This window comes from Neolamprologus multifasciatus, chromosome 20 (assembly GCF_963576455.1).
Source record: "Neolamprologus multifasciatus chromosome 20, fNeoMul1.2, whole genome shotgun sequence".
Lineage (NCBI taxonomy): Eukaryota > Metazoa > Chordata > Actinopteri > Cichliformes > Cichlidae > Neolamprologus > Neolamprologus multifasciatus.
Window position 1 is genome coordinate 13,999,944 of NC_140458.1, and position 18,806 is coordinate 14,018,749.

At 39.8% G+C, this 18,806-nt stretch overlaps 2 protein-coding genes across 6 annotated transcripts; one reads left to right on the forward strand and one right to left on the reverse strand.

The window, feature by feature from the left end:
• Positions 1 to 64: 64 nt before the first annotated feature.
• slmapb (sarcolemma associated protein b) lies at positions 65 to 11,587 on the reverse strand. Of its 5 annotated transcripts, none has more exons than XM_085147437.1 (11): positions 11,473 to 11,587; positions 7,930 to 8,105; positions 7,565 to 7,624; positions 5,603 to 5,731; positions 5,404 to 5,478; positions 5,003 to 5,305; positions 4,431 to 4,701; positions 4,093 to 4,264; positions 2,069 to 2,203; positions 1,148 to 1,235; positions 65 to 750 (listed from the first exon to the last, which is right to left on the reverse strand). In XM_085147437.1, the coding sequence occupies exons 3-10, from the start codon at positions 7,614 to 7,616 to the stop codon at positions 1,152 to 1,154; spliced, it is 1,221 nt and encodes a 406-aa protein (XP_085003563.1). In that variant the 5' UTR covers positions 7,617 to 7,624; positions 7,930 to 8,105; positions 11,473 to 11,587; the 3' UTR covers positions 65 to 750; positions 1,148 to 1,151. The 5 variants fall into 5 exon arrangements, with proteins under 5 accessions (XP_085003563.1, XP_085003565.1, XP_085003562.1 ...); XM_085147439.1 differs by lacking the exon at positions 11,473 to 11,587 and adding an exon at positions 11,282 to 11,302; XM_085147436.1 differs by lacking the exon at positions 11,473 to 11,587 and adding an exon at positions 11,029 to 11,144.
• LOC146494621 (ceramide synthase 5-like) lies at positions 11,515 to 18,689 on the forward strand. The gene is made up of 10 exons (XM_085147443.1): positions 11,515 to 11,690; positions 13,505 to 13,607; positions 13,805 to 13,935; positions 14,416 to 14,473; positions 14,603 to 14,653; positions 14,793 to 14,885; positions 16,878 to 17,006; positions 17,329 to 17,435; positions 17,555 to 17,711; positions 18,071 to 18,689. The coding sequence occupies exons 1-10, from the start codon at positions 11,515 to 11,517 to the stop codon at positions 18,206 to 18,208; spliced, it is 1,143 nt and encodes a 380-aa protein (XP_085003569.1). The 3' UTR covers positions 18,209 to 18,689.
• The last annotated feature ends 117 nt before the right edge of the window (positions 18,690 to 18,806 follow it).

Here is an 18,806-nt window from a genome sequence, read left to right on the forward strand (position 1 = left end):
ATACAGATAAGTACAACTGCAGTCTGGAAAACGGCCACATAAATGAAGAAAATGGATCTAAATGTATGTTTCTGCAATTTTCTTTAATGGTTCTCTGTTGAGAAAAAACAAACAAGATAAACTCCTGCTCAGCTCAATACTGTCTGAAACGCTATCTATTTTCACATAGATAACAGTTACACCAACTGATCTCTTTGCAATTCCCATCACTAATGCAGTTACCCATCTATGGCTTTCATTACACACTCCATTAGGGGGTGTTATTGTGACAATCTCCATTATTATGACAATTACATAGAAGTGCTACATTTAGAGCTCGAGTGATCCACCTAAAACATTATCATAAATACTAATAATTAGTTGAGTTTGTGGCATATTTATTTATTTTTTACATTCATCCATATTCCCAATCAAAATTGTAAACTTGACTAGACTTCCTGTAAATAACGGACGTACAAACTTACTTTGCACACAAAAATCACATTCTTTTATTAACTTCTCTGCCATCTAAAATAGAGCATCTCAAAAATTAAACAGTTAAATATGAGCCCTCCGAGTTAATAGTGCAGATATGATAAGGAGGGCAAGTTCTGACACCTGAAGACAAATATGGATTCCCTTGTGTGTGTGCGTGGGTGGGTGGGTGCGTGTGTATGCATGAACGAGTCGCCCTCAGGTCCTGAACAGCACGGCAGCAGTCACAGCTGTCAGAGCCACAGCAACCACAGGCCCCCAGATCATCCACAGTTTCTGGAATAAGTGGCAACACAGAAATAGAAAGTTGAGCAACAGTGAATGAACATGCACCCATTTTGGATCACCAAAGCTTTGACAGAGGGAGCCACTGAGATCAAGGCAGTGCACGAATACAAACAGCGCTTGCAGATAAAGATAAGCATTATCAAACACCAACTGTGAGAAGCAGTTGTTAAGCATTAGCCATCCAGGCAGGACAAACAGATGTCAGATGTTGGAGCTGTATGATTATAGAGGTTAGATTTCTGAAAAAATTTTTTTTTCCCGGGGAATTTTCCCCTGAGGAAGACATTCTCAGGAATGAGGAAAACCTGATTAAATCATGCAATGGTCTAAGAGACACTGATGAGGATGAAAAGATGTAGGCCAACTTGACAGGAGTAATGTGTACCTTGCTACCACAATGCGCCGAAGCACCAATACAGCAAAGCCAGGATAAGGCCGATGACTATGGCTTGAACAGGCAGCAATAGGGATGTCTACAGAAGGGAAGGGATATTATAGTAATCAACTGCAATGGGACATACTTTGGTTGGTTTATTATTAGATCCCTCAGTCAGTTCTCTACGCCTGTAACTAGTATTTATACAAATCTCAGTCACACACGGCTGTCAGTGTGTCATTGTTAGTTCACACATACAGATACAAAGGAGCTGGACCTTTATGGCCTCATAAATCCGTAGCTGTGTGTCCAGGGGTGTGTTGTGTTTAGTACAGAGTTGACATCCTACATATCAGTGTTACTATACATGGCCATGTTTATTTCCTGTTGTACAGCATAGTTTGCTGAGTTTTTCCCCACCTTTTTGTATTTGCTGAAGATGTTTTAAGCTGTCAGGTATGCCTGGCATTTAAGTCCATTATCTGAAATGGAAGTGATACAGTTGCACGGTGCTCTCACCCCAGCTTAGCTAACAAATAGCAGCTGTCTGGCACAGCTTTTTGAATCCATATGTGTGAATGGCACATAAAAGCAACACTAATAGACACTGGATGACTAGAGGGGAGCACATGTGCTAAAATAAAAAAAGAATAATAATGGTGAATCTTACAATAAGATTCGTCTTTTATATCTGGAGATGCTGCGCAAACAGATGCTGAACAAAAGGGAAACATTGGAAATGAAGCCCATGCCCCCCCAAAACAGAAACTGCTAAAGACATTATTGCCTCTGAAAATAAAAGTACAGATGATTGTTTCCACACTCAATATATTATTTTTTAAACCTCTTATCATTATACACGATGCCATTCATATATTAGGGTAAAATGCCTTCCTGTTTTTGCTGTGCGTTTGATAGATCAGTACTCACCTTTGTCCCTTTTCCTTGCAGTTCCTCCATGTTGGCTCTGCATGCCTCGAGTTCATCTGTAACCAATTGTTTTTCTTGCTCAACCTTCTCGTATTTTTCCTTGAGGTCTGACAGCTCCGTCCTAGCCTCCTCGTACTGCACGAAGCAAATTAAACATTTAATTCAAATATACACTCTCATCAGTTCAGGTTAATTTAAAGTTTTTAGTTTGATGGTATTGTGTAATGCTTTTGAGGAACAGTTTCTGTTTATTGCCATTTACAAGATAAACCAGTCTTTCCTGCAGTGCTTAACTGCTGAATTTTCTATACATGAGCTAATTAGGGTGAGGTGCAGTTTATATAAGGGACAACATAATTCCCTCATTCATTCATTGTGTCAAAGATGACCCAACTATGCTTTCTACTACTTAGCACTGCCACGCCTCATTAACTGACAGCAGCCAGTGATCCCCATACAAACCGAGAGTAGGTATTGCCCCTGGACAGCACGCAGCAACCTGTGAAATATCTGGGTGAGATCTTTTTTCGTTGTTGTTGTTTTTTTGGGAAGAAGCATGGACTTTCTTTATAATGTCAGTAAGAGTCATAGATTTATTGACACAAGTGTCTAAAAGGCTTCAGAGAAAGTCATTATGGCTCCATGATGGCTTCACCATTCAACTGTGGTGGATGTGACTTTGTTCTGACCTAGATGACGCCAACATCGTCTCAAAATAGAAAGCTCTAAATTCTCAGCAATGATCACTCAGAGACACTTTTAGTCATGGGAGAATGTGAGTTTTCTAAAATAGTGCAGTTGTCCTCATCATCCCTTCATCAGGTATTTCTGTGCAATCTTAGACGATGAGAAGAAATACAATAAAGTACCTTGAGTAGACGACTTTGAGAACAGCTGCCCATCTTATACAGCTGTAAATGTCCTGAATGGCAACAATTTGCAGTACTAATTTTGTAAATTGGTTGTTAACAGCAAATTTCTTTAAATTATGTTACATGAGATTAAATAAAATGAATGCATTAAAAGGTTTCTTCAAGACACTTCAGTCTCAATTTGCTCAAAGTTATTTGAGCTCCACGTTGATTTTACTGTCCTGCATTAATAATTTGAGTAAAAACCACAGATTCTTGTAACTCTGTTGGATATTGCCACTGCTAATAATGCCAAAAACAAATCAAGTGATTTTAATATGCTCACTTTAAATCACAAAAAACTGAGAAGCGCATCATATCAGAGCACCAATTACACATACATGTTCTTGAGTCTTGATTTTTAGTCAAATGGCAGTTTGACCATGAAACCGAAGCAACAACATAAAAAGTTTTGACTAATGTGTTATCATAGCCAGGATGTGTTCATATTTAAACTTAAATCACTGAAAAAAATGGGAGAATTGGGAATTTTCCAGAAATTATGACTTTACATTACCTAAAAAAGTTAAATGTAAATCTAAAATGTAATAAGTAATATTTTTAAAGTTATATTACACTATCCTGATAATACTTTGTCCTTGTATTTCTAATTCTCCTAGGCATTGTGGTGACTTGCCATTCAATGTAATAAGAGTGTAATTTGACTTTCTTTCAAAAACTTTCAAAACCTCCCCTTTCCCACAGTGTCCCAAAGTAATTTCATAAATACTGCAACAGCTTGTCAGCATTGGCCCTCTAAAGCAGCACGGTCAGCAGCACACTGGCAGCAGCTACAGTCTTCCAATAGCCTCTAAACTGGAGCAGTTCTGCCACAGATATATATTCAGAACCACTACCATTTAGCTAGAAAAACTAAAATGCAAAAATTCAAGTGAAAACTAAACAGGACTGAAGTCCAAATCAACTTTGGACAGCATTAATGAGTAAAACATGTGTGTGCTTATAAGGCCTGTCAGTTGCAGGACTGTATTAAAAGCCATGCAGGTCAGAGAGGGTTCACTTTTCACATTTGAGATAGAAGTATTCATCTGCATGACACCCACTAAGATACTGGACCCCTAAGGTTGATGTCTCAACTTTTGAGGGGCGTACCTCTTTTTGCAGAGCCTTGCTGCGGCTGTCTGCCTCATCCAGTTGGGTTTGCAGTGTGGTGCTATCCTGCTGGTGCTGGAGCTGCAGGGCTACCTGGCTCTTTTCCATCTCCTGCCAGGTCTGCTCAAGGGATCCAAGGCTATTTTTCAGCTCAGTGTTCTGGGCATGCAAACTACCAGAAGCAAAACAAAACTGAGTTCAATATGTAAAAGATGAGAGAAAAAAATTATGTAGTATCATTTAAATCAAAACACGTGGGTACTGATTAAAACAGATGAGACAGAGGGAGCACGAAGGTGGGGGTAAGAGCTCCCAGTAATGTAGATCAGTGCACCGACCTGGCAAGGTCCTTCTCCAGCTGCTGCTGTTTCTGCAGGGCTGCCTCCTTCTCAGTGCGCAGTGCTGCACATTCACTCTGCAGGTTGCTTTTGTCTTTCTGGTGAGCCTTCAGGAGTTCCTCATTCTCAGCCCTGAAGGAAGCACATTCACTCTGCAGACTGCTTTTTTCCTTCTGGTGCTTATTCACGATATCCTGTTTCTCAGATCGAAGAACAGAACATTCTTTGTGAAGGCCATTACACTCCACCTGCATGGACTGAAGTTCACTGGCTGTAAAAAGAAACGAACAAGGTATGTAACAATGCTGTTTTTTAACAGATTGTATGTCCTTGATTTGCCTACAGATAAAGCAAAAACTATCAAAAAAACCCATGTTTTTAGTTATACTTTGATTCACCAGTGTACAAGTATGAAGAGAAGTCTGCTTGTTAGAAACAAAATACATAGAGAGCGAGTAGGCCTCATGTCTTGGACAAGGAATGGTAATATTATTTGATTTATTAATACACAGTTCATTTCCATGTAAGAATTATTTCATGCGTTTATAACTACCAGGGGCACTGTGTTGTACCTTGTATTTCTGCAGTTTTCTGCCACTGCTTGCTCTGCTGCTGAAGGTCACGCTGCAGGTTGTCAATCTCACGCTCGTACTTGTTGGCCGTTTGACGCCATTTGTCCAGATCATTGGAGACAGTCGCCAGGTTAGACTGGACAGCAGCAATGTCACGGTCCCGCTCGGCAGCTGCTGCCTCCAGGGCACGTTTCAGCGACTTCACTTCATCACGTGCACTTTGTAGCTCATCGTGTGAGCTGGAGGAGATGTCTATCTGCTCTCTGAGAACAGCCATCTCATCATGGAGCTGCCGCAGCTGGCCTGTCCAAACCGGAGTCAGTGTTTGAATTAGAGACAGTGTCAATTTTAAAATACAGATTAATATTATGCATATGCTTCTAATCCACAGATAGATGTACCTTCAAGAAGTTTTATCTGTTTGGCAGAATCATCAGCTTGTTTTTTCTTCTCCTTTCTCTCTGCCTCCAGGATACCTACACAGCATTTAATTGTACCAGTCATGTCATTTATTTGGTGTTGGGTGCATGCACACATGTGTGAATGCAAAAGGAAATGGAGTGGATGGTCCTATTTAACATTGGAGATGTGGCGTGTCACCTTGTAGCTCCATGCATTTATGTTTCTCTGTGTTAGCTAGATCCTTGGCCTCTCGAAGTTCATCAGTCAAGCGTTGAATGATTTTTTCAGAGTCACCCGAGGAGCCCATGTTTGCCTTGGTCAGATCATCTAATGAAGAAGAAAAAAAATGGTGATCCCAGTTAGAAGAGTCATGAGCTTAACATGGACAGGCTCCATACATTTGCCATAAAACTACAAAAATAATGAAATGTTTGACAGTTTTACTTTTACTGCAGTCCCAAATATTTAACCAGGACTGACATACTAGATGATTTCCCAAGATATTCAAAATGGGCCTATTACATAAAATAATTGCTAACCCAGAAATAGAAACAAGTGTCTTATCTACACTTTTCATTCCAAATTATCCATTACCCCAGCCACATACGAGTCTGTAGCGATTCTACATTACTCATTAATAGTACCTAAACAATGCACAAAGGGAATAGGCTTGCCAGCGTTGTCAAGGGTCTGTTGTGTTTCCTGGAGGTGGAAACAGGCTCCACAAATACTTGTGCTTTGCAAATGTCTAGTGAATATCTCGAGCCCCTAATCTACCACAGCTAGGAAAAGAGATGACCTCATCCCAGAACGAACATTTGGCAGGGGACAGGTCAAGCATGTGCACCATAAATGGAGACGCACCAGAACCTGAACTGCCCTGAAATCCAATATTTATTGTGAAAACCCTGTCTACATCCATCAAACATGGCTACATAATCACACGAAAATCCACATGATTGTAAAAATGTTAGCAGGCGGTATTGATATGTGTCCCTAAAATGAAGCGGTGTGAAACAAAGGCTGAGAGCTGGTGACACCCTCTGACTCGAGCACATGACCACCCCGCTGTGTGCCAGACAAAGCATGGGGGGACAGTGTGATTGTGTGTTCCTTCATGTGCGAGTGAGTGGGCACCCTTTGAGTATGCAATCTGTATTCACTTTGTGTGAAAGATGAATACCCTACAAAGACAGCACAGGGAATAAAGGGTATTTCAAATGAGGGTGCAACATGTTATCTTTAGCGAGATTAGTTATTACGGCAAAAATGTCTTAGTGTCACAGAATGACACCTGACAGCATAGTAATGGAATTAGTCTGAGTGTAAAAATACCTTGCAGACTAGTTGGGAATATTGAGCATCACACTGCCTCAAGTGACGACAGGAAAGAAAAAAATATGTAGGAGAAAGTCTTTTTTTAGCTCCGGTGCTGAAGGCTAGACCCATCGTGGCCCATCTTCGCCTGTTGTCTGTTTCCTTCTCATTGAATGTGACAGCATTCTTTAACTGAATCAGGGGGTTAGCACCACTCGCACGGAAAGTCTACAGTATTCCTTTTAAACTGCCGATCATAAAGGGAGATCATTTTACAGCTAACACATATTCTTTATGCAGCTGAATCTCAAATATCTTCATCTCTCTGAATTACTGAGATACACTATTGTTGTGAGGACACTGTTTGCTTTGTGCTCCCTATATATTGTGCAGTGAAGCATTACAAATTCATCATGCAAAATTGATTCAGTCACCAACATGCTTGCACTTTTTCCTATGAATGTCCCCGTCGATTTTCATATTCGCTATATTGCGCCATCATTGCGCTGTCCTTTGCATTCTATTCTTATTAGTCACCCTAAATGTCATAGCTAACACACATCAGTCAGCTGACATGCCCTCTGTGCAAAGAGACTCCATCTTCTAATAAGCTGTTGACACAGGAGACACTAGCCTCTAAAACAAGGCCATCTACAGCACCGTAAGCTCTAAAAGCCATCCAGCTGTCCTTACAGGGCCAGACACTCATTTTAAGTGTGACTCAGGGTTTTCCACCCCCCTTTCCACACTCAGTTAGCGAGATGTGCTGTGTCAGGTAGGAGCCATTAGAGGAGCAAAACAATGCAAAGTCATTCACTTCAAATCAGTGGTGTCTATATTTACCTTTAATCACAGATACGTTATTCAAGGGATCACTCAGCTCTTTCTCATCCATTTTCTTATCTATAACAACATAACAAAACAAAAAAAAACAAGACATATCACATGCACAGATAAAGAAAGAAAGCTTTAAATGAAATTAATATTGCTTAAAAAGACCCCAAACAGACCTGACAAAGTATTTTGTTCTGTTTCTCACTGTTAGATTTGAGATGTTTTTAAATGTAAACACAAAAATGTTTGAACACACAAATACTACTGGAAGAGACAGGTGCAGAGAGCTGCTAGGGAAGAAGGATTTTAGGAGTATGTTACAGTAAAATAATTAATGAAGGGGTTAAGAATAAAACTTAACAGGAAAATATTACCTTAGATTATCCAGGAGCTGCGGTAATCAGTGTGCCGAGGCTACAGCAGTCCCTGACATGAAGAACTCTTCTCCAACTATGAGGTTTGTTCAGATGCGAAACGGACCAGTCCAAACTTGAGGGGGGTGGACAGTGATGACGGACACTTTGTACCAGACCTTCCTGCTATTGGTGGGCTGAAGCCAGTGAGAGGGAAAAAATTAAACAGGGTAAAGTAAACAGTAAAGTAGCTTAAATATGATCCTAATGCTACACTAGAGACGTGTCAGATGGGCGTCCTTAAAAATTTGATCCCCCCCTCTTTTGTGGCTCAGGTCCTCAGCCCCTCCACACTGGGTCATGTATCCGAGTAGGGCATCTCGGAAGCTGCAGCTGCATACTGACACAGAGAGGTTTTGTTCAGGGGGCTGAGCTGCTCTCTGGCTGGTTGGTACTGATGTAAAAACCTACAGGATGGCAGTGAATAGGGACTGCCAGCGTAGGAGTCTGTTTCTTGCATGTGTTGCATTCACTTCTTCTCTTGTTTTGTCCTGTATTTCACTGGGTTTTCACTTTATACCAATTATTGGCTTTTAGGGTTAGATATACACCGGACTCTAAAGGTGTAGTTTTACATGTATAATCTTTAGGGATAATTTATGTATCTTATAGTGATTTCTTACTTTATTGGACTGTGTGTTAGCCTCTTCAGTAGGCTTTAAAATTATGGTGAGAGAGGTAAAAACAATCCAAACAATCCCAAGACAGAAATAGGAGGGGTTACAGTGGGAGGTATAAGAGGGTGAAGGGTGTTTGTTTCCATTTAAACATAAAGTAACACAGACAGGGTATGAAGATCTTATTTGACTAATCTTTCACACATCAGCTCATCTTCTTCTTTGAGGCTGTACAAGCCTTGTTCCAGTAATAACATAATGCAACAGGTTTCCAAGATCAATGCAAGCTTAATGTTTTACTGAGAATTAGTTAGCAAATGCAACACCAACTTAATCCATTTATGCAGGAAAAGGCGAAAGATGTTTTTGACTAGGGTAGATTTGTTATCCCTTGTCCATGCTAATAACTAACAGTTGTAGGTCTCATTTTGGTCCTTATCATCTTTCTAACAGTGTCACTTCCCATCTTGAGAAACTAACAAATGACCCAAAAGAATTTGCTAGAAATGTTGTCATTATCTTAGATCAATGTCTCAACTTCAACCAGCATGTCAAACATTAAGTTCAGACTTGCGGTGTACAGATTAGAAATTTTTTCATTGTTTTATCCAGTGGGTTTCAGTTTTCAGGAAGAAAATACCTTGTTGATGTCAGAAGAAAAACCCAGTTGGTCTGAGCTGATGGGAAGGCAACAGTAAGTCTAATAAACACTCATTGGAATCAAGGTATGTAGAAGAGAATCTGTGAATGTAAGATGTCAAACCTCGAAGCAAATGGGTTATAGCAGCAGAAGACCACACTGGGCACCACTCCTGTCAGCTATGAACAAGAAACTAAGGATACAATTTGCACATAGTCACCACTGCCTGGCCTGATGAGTCTCAATTTCTGCAGCAACATTCGTATGGTAGGTATTCTATTACTAAAAAAGCAACAATGTAATAATACCTTGTATCAATGGTTCAGGTTGTTGTTGGTGTACTGGTGTCGGGAATATTTTTGGCACACTTTAGGACCTTAGTAGCACTAAGCATCATTTAAACCAGCGGTTCCCAACCTTTTTTGCGCCACGTACCGGTTTATGCCCGACAATATTTTCACGGACCAGCCTTTAAGGTGTCGCTGATAAATACAACAAAATAAAACTAGTACCGTTACCGAAAAAAGAAGATTTATTCATAACACACGTAAAAAGACCCAGGAATACCAAGTTAATGATAAAAGTGATAAGAAAATAACGCTGAAAACCGATAAAAACCCTGAAAACCATACATTTCACACCTGAGCCTCAACTCTCGCGGACTGGTACCAAACGACTCACGGACCGGTACCGGTCCGAGGCCCGGGGGTTGGGGACCGCTGATTTAAACGGCTTAGTTTACCTGAGTATTGTTCCATCCCTTTATGACCACAGTTTACCTATCTTCTTATAGGTACTTCCACCAACACAACACACCATTTCACAAAACTCAGATCATGTCAAACTTGTTTCTTGACCATGACAAAGAGCTCACTGTATCATGCCCTCCAAGGTCACCAGAACTCAAGCCAATGGAGCACCTTTGAAATGGGGTGTAAAAGGAGATTCATGTTATGGATGTGCAGTAATGGTGTGATGCTATCATGTAAATATGGTCCAAAATCTCTGAGGAATTTTTAAGAACATTGAGGGTGTTCTGAAGACAAAAGGAAGTCCAACCAAGGACTAGCAAGGTGTACCTAGTAATGGCTGTGAGTGTACTTTGTAATGTTTTAATGCTGCTATTGTTTGTACATTTTTTGAAGCAACTTTTAATTCTGGTTACTACAAAAATTACAATTAAGCAAGTTATAATTATTACTATTGTTATAATAATATAAAAAAATGAACACAAATTCTGCAGTCAAATAGTGAATGAACAGGAACCTCTCTTTTTTTATCTATAGCTTAATTACTTGATACAGTATGAATGGGTCGGTTTGGAGTCTTTACCAGCTGATTCTGGCCTGCAAGCATCATGTTTGACACCCCTAGTTTAGATGTAACTAATCGCCTTCAGTTACATATGTGTATATATATATATATATATATATATATATATATATACTGTAGATTACTATATATGTGCAACAGTGAGGTTTATATTTATTATGTATGTGTGCTTTTGAAGAGATGCCAACTGCTATCATTTTTCTATAAAGCACATTTACCTGTGGGTATAAATTAAGTTACCTTACCTATATATATATATATATATATATATATATATATATATATATATATATATATATATATATATGTGTGTGTGTGTGTGTGTGTGTGTGTGTGTATGCACATCTCTCATCTCTCTCTCTAGCTAGGTTATTTAGATAGCATTACAAACGGCTATCATTTATGCCCGTTTACTTAAAATTGAGGCATTAAATGTGGCTAAAAACCCTTTTAACTGCTGCTACAACTTACCAACACAATCACTCCACCATGTAAGAACGTTTAACCACTGTTAGTAAGTTAGTGTTAACATACTAAGTAAGTTAGTTTTAATGGCTAACCTAGCATTAGCTAATGAATAACGTTTGCCGCTAAGTGGAGCCGTAACCCACTCCGTGTTAACGTCAACTGCCTTTGACTCCTCCTACAATAGGCACGACGTTACGGCGAGCAGCACGGAACCAGTGGAAGCACTTTTGTGAATAATAATTGAGGTGGGTGTTACCTCGGAGAGTCGTAGCTGTTACGTGTCTGTGGAGTTTAGTCATAGGAGTGAACCAGAAGAGATGCTTAGATAACTTAGTTCTGCTATTGCAACAGCAGGGAGAGGAAGAAGGAGGGAGGAATGACTGCTAAGTTTTTCTTTAGCTAGCCTGAGCTACTACTACATGTACGGCAGTTTTTTCTCTCAGTTACCTCATTTGCTGCTGCTGATCTGCTGTGTTTTGCTTCTCCCCGATGACTTCCTTTATCTCAGCCTGGATTTGGAGTGAAAGGTTTTGGCTTCCTGAAAATGTCACTTGGGCGGACTTGGAGCATCCACCACCTGGCGTGGAGTACCCCAGACTCTGGAACATGCTGTATGCCTTCCCTCTGGCTGCCGTAGTTTACTTTCTGAGACTGCTGTTTGAAAGGTAAAATAGATTTTTGTGTGTCTGTGTAGCGCTAGTTTGTTCTGCACCGGTATGCTTGGGCTTCGAGAACTTTTACTTACAAAGAAAAGATTACACCAAACTGCACCATACAAATGTTGCTACATGAACTTTAATATATGAGTCACTCTCTCTGGAGACTAGCAACTCTCTGTGGACCTACTATGTTAACAGAAATCCTGTCACGTGGCTTTTCTTGTGACAGATAATTATAGACTATCTCTTTTTAACAAGAATATGTAAGAATGCAAGAATTTTTATTGGCTTTTGTGGCAGTTTTATATTTTACAGTGTTTGCATTGTTGTGAGGTGATGACACTGCTGATGAGAAACAGAAACAAGTTTTGTTTTTTTTTTGGAGGGAGGGGGATGCAGGTCATACATTCTTTCTGATTTGCTCACTAGCTCTTTCACTTCCTGTTTTCCTGTTTGAATAAAATGTCTAGCAATGGACACTATTCTGTACCAGTATTATGCCAATAAGCAGTGGTTCTCTTCAGTAGCTCTGTGATTCTGAGTCACTACTTCCAGTCCTGATCCAGGCAGTCAAAACAGATACGCCTTTCCAACCAAATCACTCCTAGTACTGGTTCCTAATCTAGATCTGGTTTATTGCTTTTGCATAACAAAGCTGAAAAGCTGGAGCTGGTATGGCACCTTAATATTAATTATACCTTCAATCTCATTCATAGACTGTATATAAAAGATGAAGGTACACACACTGATGCTACTCGTTGCTTTGTGAAGCATTGTTTTGACACTTTAGTTTTAGATTTTTGTGCGGTGCACTCCGATGAACTTTGCCCGTTTTTCAAAGCACTCATGCACTGGCGTCGCTTTTCAGTCCTGGAAGCTGCAGTTTATGGCCCCAATTACATTCGAGCCAGTCAGAGAAGCCTTACATGAGTCACCCTCCTTGACAAACGGGATTTTCAAACTGAGCAAAAAAAACCTAATTTGCTGGCTAACTCTTGACTCTTTAAAGTAACATTTCCGATGAGATAATCTGGTTAATTAAAGAATCTGTGCAGGTAAGGAAGTCTTTACGTAGGAGGTATATTAAAATGACTCCTCTGGCATACTCTGGAATGAGAGAATTACATTTAAGGGAATGGCATTGCGCGTTATGTGATTTTTAAACAAGGTTTTCCTCTGTCCAAACCTCACGACTGCACTAAAAGTCATGTTTTTCAGCTTAGTTTTGGTTCATGGAAACGGTCTGAAATTGAGCATTCAGGGACAGCCCTGTCTACTCTGTACTGCTATTCATTCAGTTTTATTTTTCTTCTTCTTTTTTCCGTGTTGTGAAAACTGTTCTAGATATGTTGGGTGTTGTTAGGCTGATGTGTGATGAATTTAATAAACACCGGTCGAGTCAACCAGATGATCCCGTGACACAAATTAGCATTTTGGTAGGCAGAGTATCCTTCCCATACTCTGCGTCCCATACTCTCACATGGCGAACTTTGTTTAGGCTAGGTGCAACATTCCTCAGGATCCCTTCATTTCAGCATTTCCTTGTGTCTCCCCCTATAGCTTCTGTTATGCTCCCTTCGTCTTAAACAAACAAATGTATGCAAGGCGTAACTCTGTGGGCAAACTGTGAAAGCTCCACAGCTCATGTAAATGGTGGAATCTCCTAGCAAATGTTGGATAACCCTCTGTTTTGTTTTGTTTTTCTTGGAGGCACTAAACAACTCTCTCTAACTCTCACCCTGTGTGAATTTCTCTCCTAATACCATACACTTCTGCTTCCCCACCCTCTTCTTTTTGCCCCTCTGTCTGTGTGTATACAGGCTAGTGGCCAAGCCCTGTGCCCACATACTTCAGATTCAGGCGGGAGTGCCTCGGCAAGCTCAGCCCAATGCTATCCTGGAGAGGCTGTATCAGTCCAAAGCGGTACATAAAGCCCGTGTTTGTTCTGTAGTCTATTACATGTCCCTGTACACACTGCAGCAGCAACATGATGTTATTGCACACACCGCCACAGTCATAATGATATGTTCAGTCAATACCTATTGTCATGTGACAGGCATACCTATTGGTTTTGTGGTTTTACAAGGAGTGGAGAGTTATTTTATGTTTGTCCTCTTTAGAGTCCAGATGAAAGGCAACTGGAGGGACTCTCCAAGCAGCTGGACTGGGATGTACGGAAAATACAGAGATGGTTTCGCGTCCGTCGGAACCAGGACAGGCCCAGCACACAGAAAAAGTTCTGTGAGAGCATGTACGTAGGTTTCTACAGGGGTTTCTGCTTTGTAATGTACAAACAATTGAGGGGATTTAACAGCGCTAGTCCATGCACGTGCATATAAGCTCCTGTCATATAAATTGTTTTGAAATGCTGCACAGGCATCCACGGTCCCCAGAGAATTAATCCAATGTGCCTGTCAGCATCTGCTTGAAGACTTAGCTTAATAGACAGTAGTTGCAGACAGTAGTTGTTCACAAGAATTTTCTAGATGGGTTGCCATAATATTTAGTAAAATATCTCTTAAAATGTATTTTAACCATCTTGGTGATCACTTTTCATACACTCATCAAGTAAAAATGTAAATAGGCCAAGTACTTTGGTTTTGAAACCTTACAGATGCCAGTCTAAGTGCTACTTAGTAAATGTTAAAATGATCACTGGGAGTGTGCTTATGTATGTAAGTGCCTCCGGTGTGTGCTAAATTCGTCTTTCTATTCTTCTCTTTCCTTTCAGGTGGCGTTTCACTTTTTACCTGGCGATTTTTATTTATGGCATCAACCATCTGTGGTCGGTAAGTTTAAAATGTACTTTTTGCCCTCTGCAATACTATTGCGGTTCACAGAAGTGGTTCGTATCGTTGGCTCATAATAGGTGAACCTGCATCAGTATAATGCATGTTTTTGTAATCTGTTTCCTTCAGACATCGTGGATGTGGGATACCAGAGAGTGTTGGCAGAACTACCCTTTTCAGGTTAATATTTTTTTTGCTTACGCATTATATTTGGTTACTTTTATTATAAGGAGACTCTGTTTACCACCATAATGTTAACAGGTCAGTTGGTATTGCTACATATTTATCAAAGGTGTGTTTCTTTCACTCTCTCCCAAAGCCACTGAGTCCTGAACAGCACAGCTACTATCTTGTAGAGCTGGCTTTTTATTGGTCTCTGATGTTTTCCCAGTTCATAGACATTAAAAGAAAGGTGAGTCCAACAACAACCGGCCTAACTAACTATTAATAGCCTCAATAAATGCACATTGCCTTTTGTATCACAGCCACATCCTTTTTTTTTCCTAAAGGAAGCATGTAGGATTGTCTCTTGATTATGTGCTCTGGCTAAAAGGACAATAAAGTATACATTCAAAAATAAGTAGATCACATGGAAATTGGCTTGTTTTTCATGTGTTTGGGCAGGCCAGCATTTGATCTTGTTTTAAACTGTGTCTACAGATGTAAACGCTTGAACACAACCACAAAGAAAATTACAGCCTATTTCAAATCTGCCTGCAACATTTCAGGGAGCTTCATTTTTCTTCCTGACTGTGGGCCGTTCCATAACCCTCTATTTCTTCTTTCTAAACTACCCATTTGATGCATTTGTGTGCTGAGGATCCTTTTGCCCTTTTAAAAGGGCACCTTCCAGGTCCACCTCAGCTCGTGGGCATTTCCATTTTCTTTAAGCACAATATGATGCAGAATTTAAAGAGCAATTAATAACTGCAAAGCTGTAGTACTATAATACTTCCAGTGCCACGCTTTAGATTTGGGATGAGCTTCATATGCTAAAAGCTGTTTTTACTCTGTGCCACTTGTAAAGGATTTTCCTTACAGGTGATTGTTTTATGCCAAATGATTTGGAGCTCTTCCTTTGTCAGACTTGAAGGAATCCAGCCTTTGTAATGAAAACTTTTTAAGAACGCTTTTTAGATCATGGCATGGTAAGACCGCACACTAAAAGTGAATAATTAAAGAACACAAGATCCCAGATGTCAAAGGTTTAAATAAGAGGTTTAAATAAGAGATTCCTCCTGTTACCACCTAAGCAGGTTCTAATCAACAAATCTGGAACATGTGTTTCCACTTTATGGATTTAAAGTGGTAAATGTAGTTGTGTGACTTATTGCTAAATTTAGAAATTGGTTGCAGTTGCAGGTTAGGGATACCAGTTATATTAGACAAAGGATATTAAAAATGGAGCTGCTAGGGAATAGAAACAGGGAGCAATCACAGAGAAGGCTTATGAATGTAGAGAAGGAGAGGGTTGGTGTGACAGGCGGTACAAAGGAAAGGGCAAGATGGGAAAGGATGAGAGATGATCCACTGTAGTGACCGACAGAAGAAGAAGAAATAATTGGATTAGGCATGGCATGGTGCCTCAAAGCAATATGGTTCTGGGCTTGGACCTTGCTAGTCAGCAAGGGCCTTTATGTGTGGAGTTTGCAGGCACAGAGAACACATGCATGGGTTTACAGTACAGTACTGTACGTACACAATTTCCTTCCACTGTCCAAAGACATGCTTGGTTGGATGAATAGCTGGAGCGTGTTAAATAGATGAATGGTTTATTTAATTTGTTTTTGTTCAAAATAAAGTACAAAAATTAGCTACATCAGTGAGGTTGGTATCAGACAAACACAAATTTGTGACAGTCTAAATAAATGTATTAAACCTGATAGGTAGTAGGCGGAAGTTTAACATCTATCGTTATGTAAAAACAAACTAAACTTTATAGACTCTGCATACATTCTCATTAGCTACAGATGTGTGTACATAACACTAAAAATGGACAATAGTAATGCCTACATGAGCAGAGTGAGAACTCAACAGAAAAGGTAAACAACTTGAATTACAAGCTAATTCATCCACAGATTCACATAGTGATTTGCTTTTACACCATCGTGTGAACTCATGTTTCACTTTTGATCCTCTGCACTGTTTAAAAGTGAGCCAAATGTTGGCTTTTTGAACCAACAGTTTCATCAAAACTTCAGGTTCAAATACACATGACTGTTCAAATACATGTAACTCTACGCCCTACCCTGCCATTCCAGTATTTTCACTTTGTATGATAAACTGCATTCTTGCGTCCATAAGTTCAAGTTATTATGCTATTAATTAATGTGCCAGTAACATGAACGTCTTATCTACCTCATTACCTTTCTTTTGTTACCTACATTTGTTTTTCTGATGGCAGGATTTCGTGATTATGCTTGTCCACCATCTGGCTACCATACTTCTCATCACTTTCTCCTATGGCAACAACATGATAAGAGCTGGCAGTATGGTCATGTGTGTGCATGATGCATCTGACATCTTCCTCGAGGTAAAGTAAATCTTTCAGATTTTTAAATGTTAGACATGATCCTGGTAAAGAGGGCTCTTGGCTTAACTCAGCAAGGCTGCCCGTGTAGGTATCCAACATGTATGTAAACACAGCTAGGAACACAGAAGCTGTGATGTGAGATACTTGTACTACCAGTTTTACAGAGAAACAACGTATTGACATTACAGTAACAGTGTGACACTGGTGTATATTACAACAGTGGGTTTTATTCTTATCACTGTTGTTGTTGTTGTTGTTATTGTTATTATTATTATTATTATTATTATTATTATTAATCCCTAATGTATTATTTATTCCTAAGGCAGCCAAGATGGCAAACTATGCCAAGTACCAGAGGCTATGTGATGGCCTCTTTGTCTTGTTCAGCATAAGCTTTTTCATCTGTCGACTTGTCATCTTTCCCTTCTGGTGAGGAAAAACAAGAGCTTTCTTCCTTATATTTATTGTAAAACTCTTGTTATCTTCTCACCTGTTTATTACTATTTTCTTAACTGTTATATAGTAAAATCTGCATGTTTTTGTTGTAGGATTATTCACAGTGTTCTGGTTGAGAGCTGGGAGATTGCCGGGCCTTATCGGGCCTGGTGGATGTTGAATGGGTTGCTGCTGGTCCTGCAGTGCCTTCACATCATATGGTTCTACCTCATCATGGGCATTGCCATCAAAGCCATTTTCAGGGGAAAGGTTAGTTTTGGGATCGGTTGTGGAAATTGATTTTCACATTTAACCAAGGCAGCTGGGTTTCCCTCCCCTCTTGTATCCTGTCACATTTTGTCAATTTCAGTATATGATACTAAGGCTAAACTGTGCTATTGTTTGTAATATAGCCACATTTAATCTAGCACCAAGATCCCTCCGTATCTCAGTTTTTCTATCATGCTAATCAGATAACATTAGCAATGATGTGACCATGGTAAACATTACTCGCTTAACATCAGCTTAAATTCATTAGGGTACTTATAGTCTCACATTGGAGCTAGCATGAGGTTCAGTTTTTAAGCCATGATTCATAACTAGTAGTTAAACTAATACTGCTTTTACAGGTGGCGAAAGACGATCGCAGTGACGTAGAGAGCAGCTCAGAAGAGGAGATTTGTAGCAGTACAGACCCAAGCCGGAACCAAACCCTCAAGGGCAACAGTCGCACCAGTAACCTTAATGGAGAAGCTCATGACCACTGAGTACCAAAGAGGGGATATTTTATTTCCAGTGTGGCCTTCATTCACCAGCGTGCCTGTGAAACCCACCGTGTCACTGTGACCTTCTGAGAAGAACTGTTGCCCACTCAGAAAAATGTGTTTTTCAAACAGAGGGAGGACCTGAACAGAGGAACTCCAGTGTGGCATACAGACTTTTATAGTGTGAAGTTTACATCTGCTGTTTGCTTACAGGAGTGGACAGCAACGTGTGTTTGCGTGTGTGTGTGTGTTCTTAAAGTTACACTAAACAGCACCAAATGGATGATTGCTCACACGGCTACTGCTGCGTATGTACATGTCAATAATTTCTATTTTGTAACTTGGTAAAATGTTTGACTAATGAAAGAAGAAATCACGTCATTTGCCTTACTGAATTAGGCTTTACAATACAATTCCAAATGCCAAAGATGTCCTGATTCAAAAAAACCAAAGATTTCGTAATAAAACATTTGCATCAAACCCAGTGGTGATTTTCTTTCATTCTTTATAATGTAATGAGTGTAGAATGAAAACTACTGTCTTGACTGTGAAAACTGTCTTCACACGTTGCCTTATTTCATATGATGAAAGCATAACCATA

Excerpts from the sequence above, each read along its gene's own strand:
- LOC146494621 (XM_085147443.1), top strand. The coding sequence starts at position 11,515 with ATGACTTCCTTTATCTCAGCCTGGATTTGGAGTGAAAGGTTTTGGCTT. Across the intron at positions 13,936-14,415 it reads AAAAAGTTCTGTGAGAGCAT|GTGGCGTTTCACTTTTTACC; the intron begins GTACGTAGGTTT and ends CTTTCCTTTCAG. Across the intron at positions 14,654-14,792 it reads GGCAGAACTACCCTTTTCAG|CCACTGAGTCCTGAACAGCA; the intron begins GTTAATATTTTT and ends TCTCTCCCAAAG.
- slmapb (XM_085147437.1), bottom strand. The coding sequence starts at position 7,616 with ATGGATGAGAAAGAGCTGAGTGATCCCTTGAATAACGTATCTGTGATT. Across the intron at positions 5,306-5,403 it reads ACAGATAAAACTTCTTGAAG|GCCAGCTGCGGCAGCTCCAT; the intron begins GTACATCTATCT and ends CGGTTTGGACAG. Across the intron at positions 4,702-5,002 it reads GAAAACTGCAGAAATACAAG|CCAGTGAACTTCAGTCCATG; the intron begins GTACAACACAGT and ends TTCTTTTTACAG.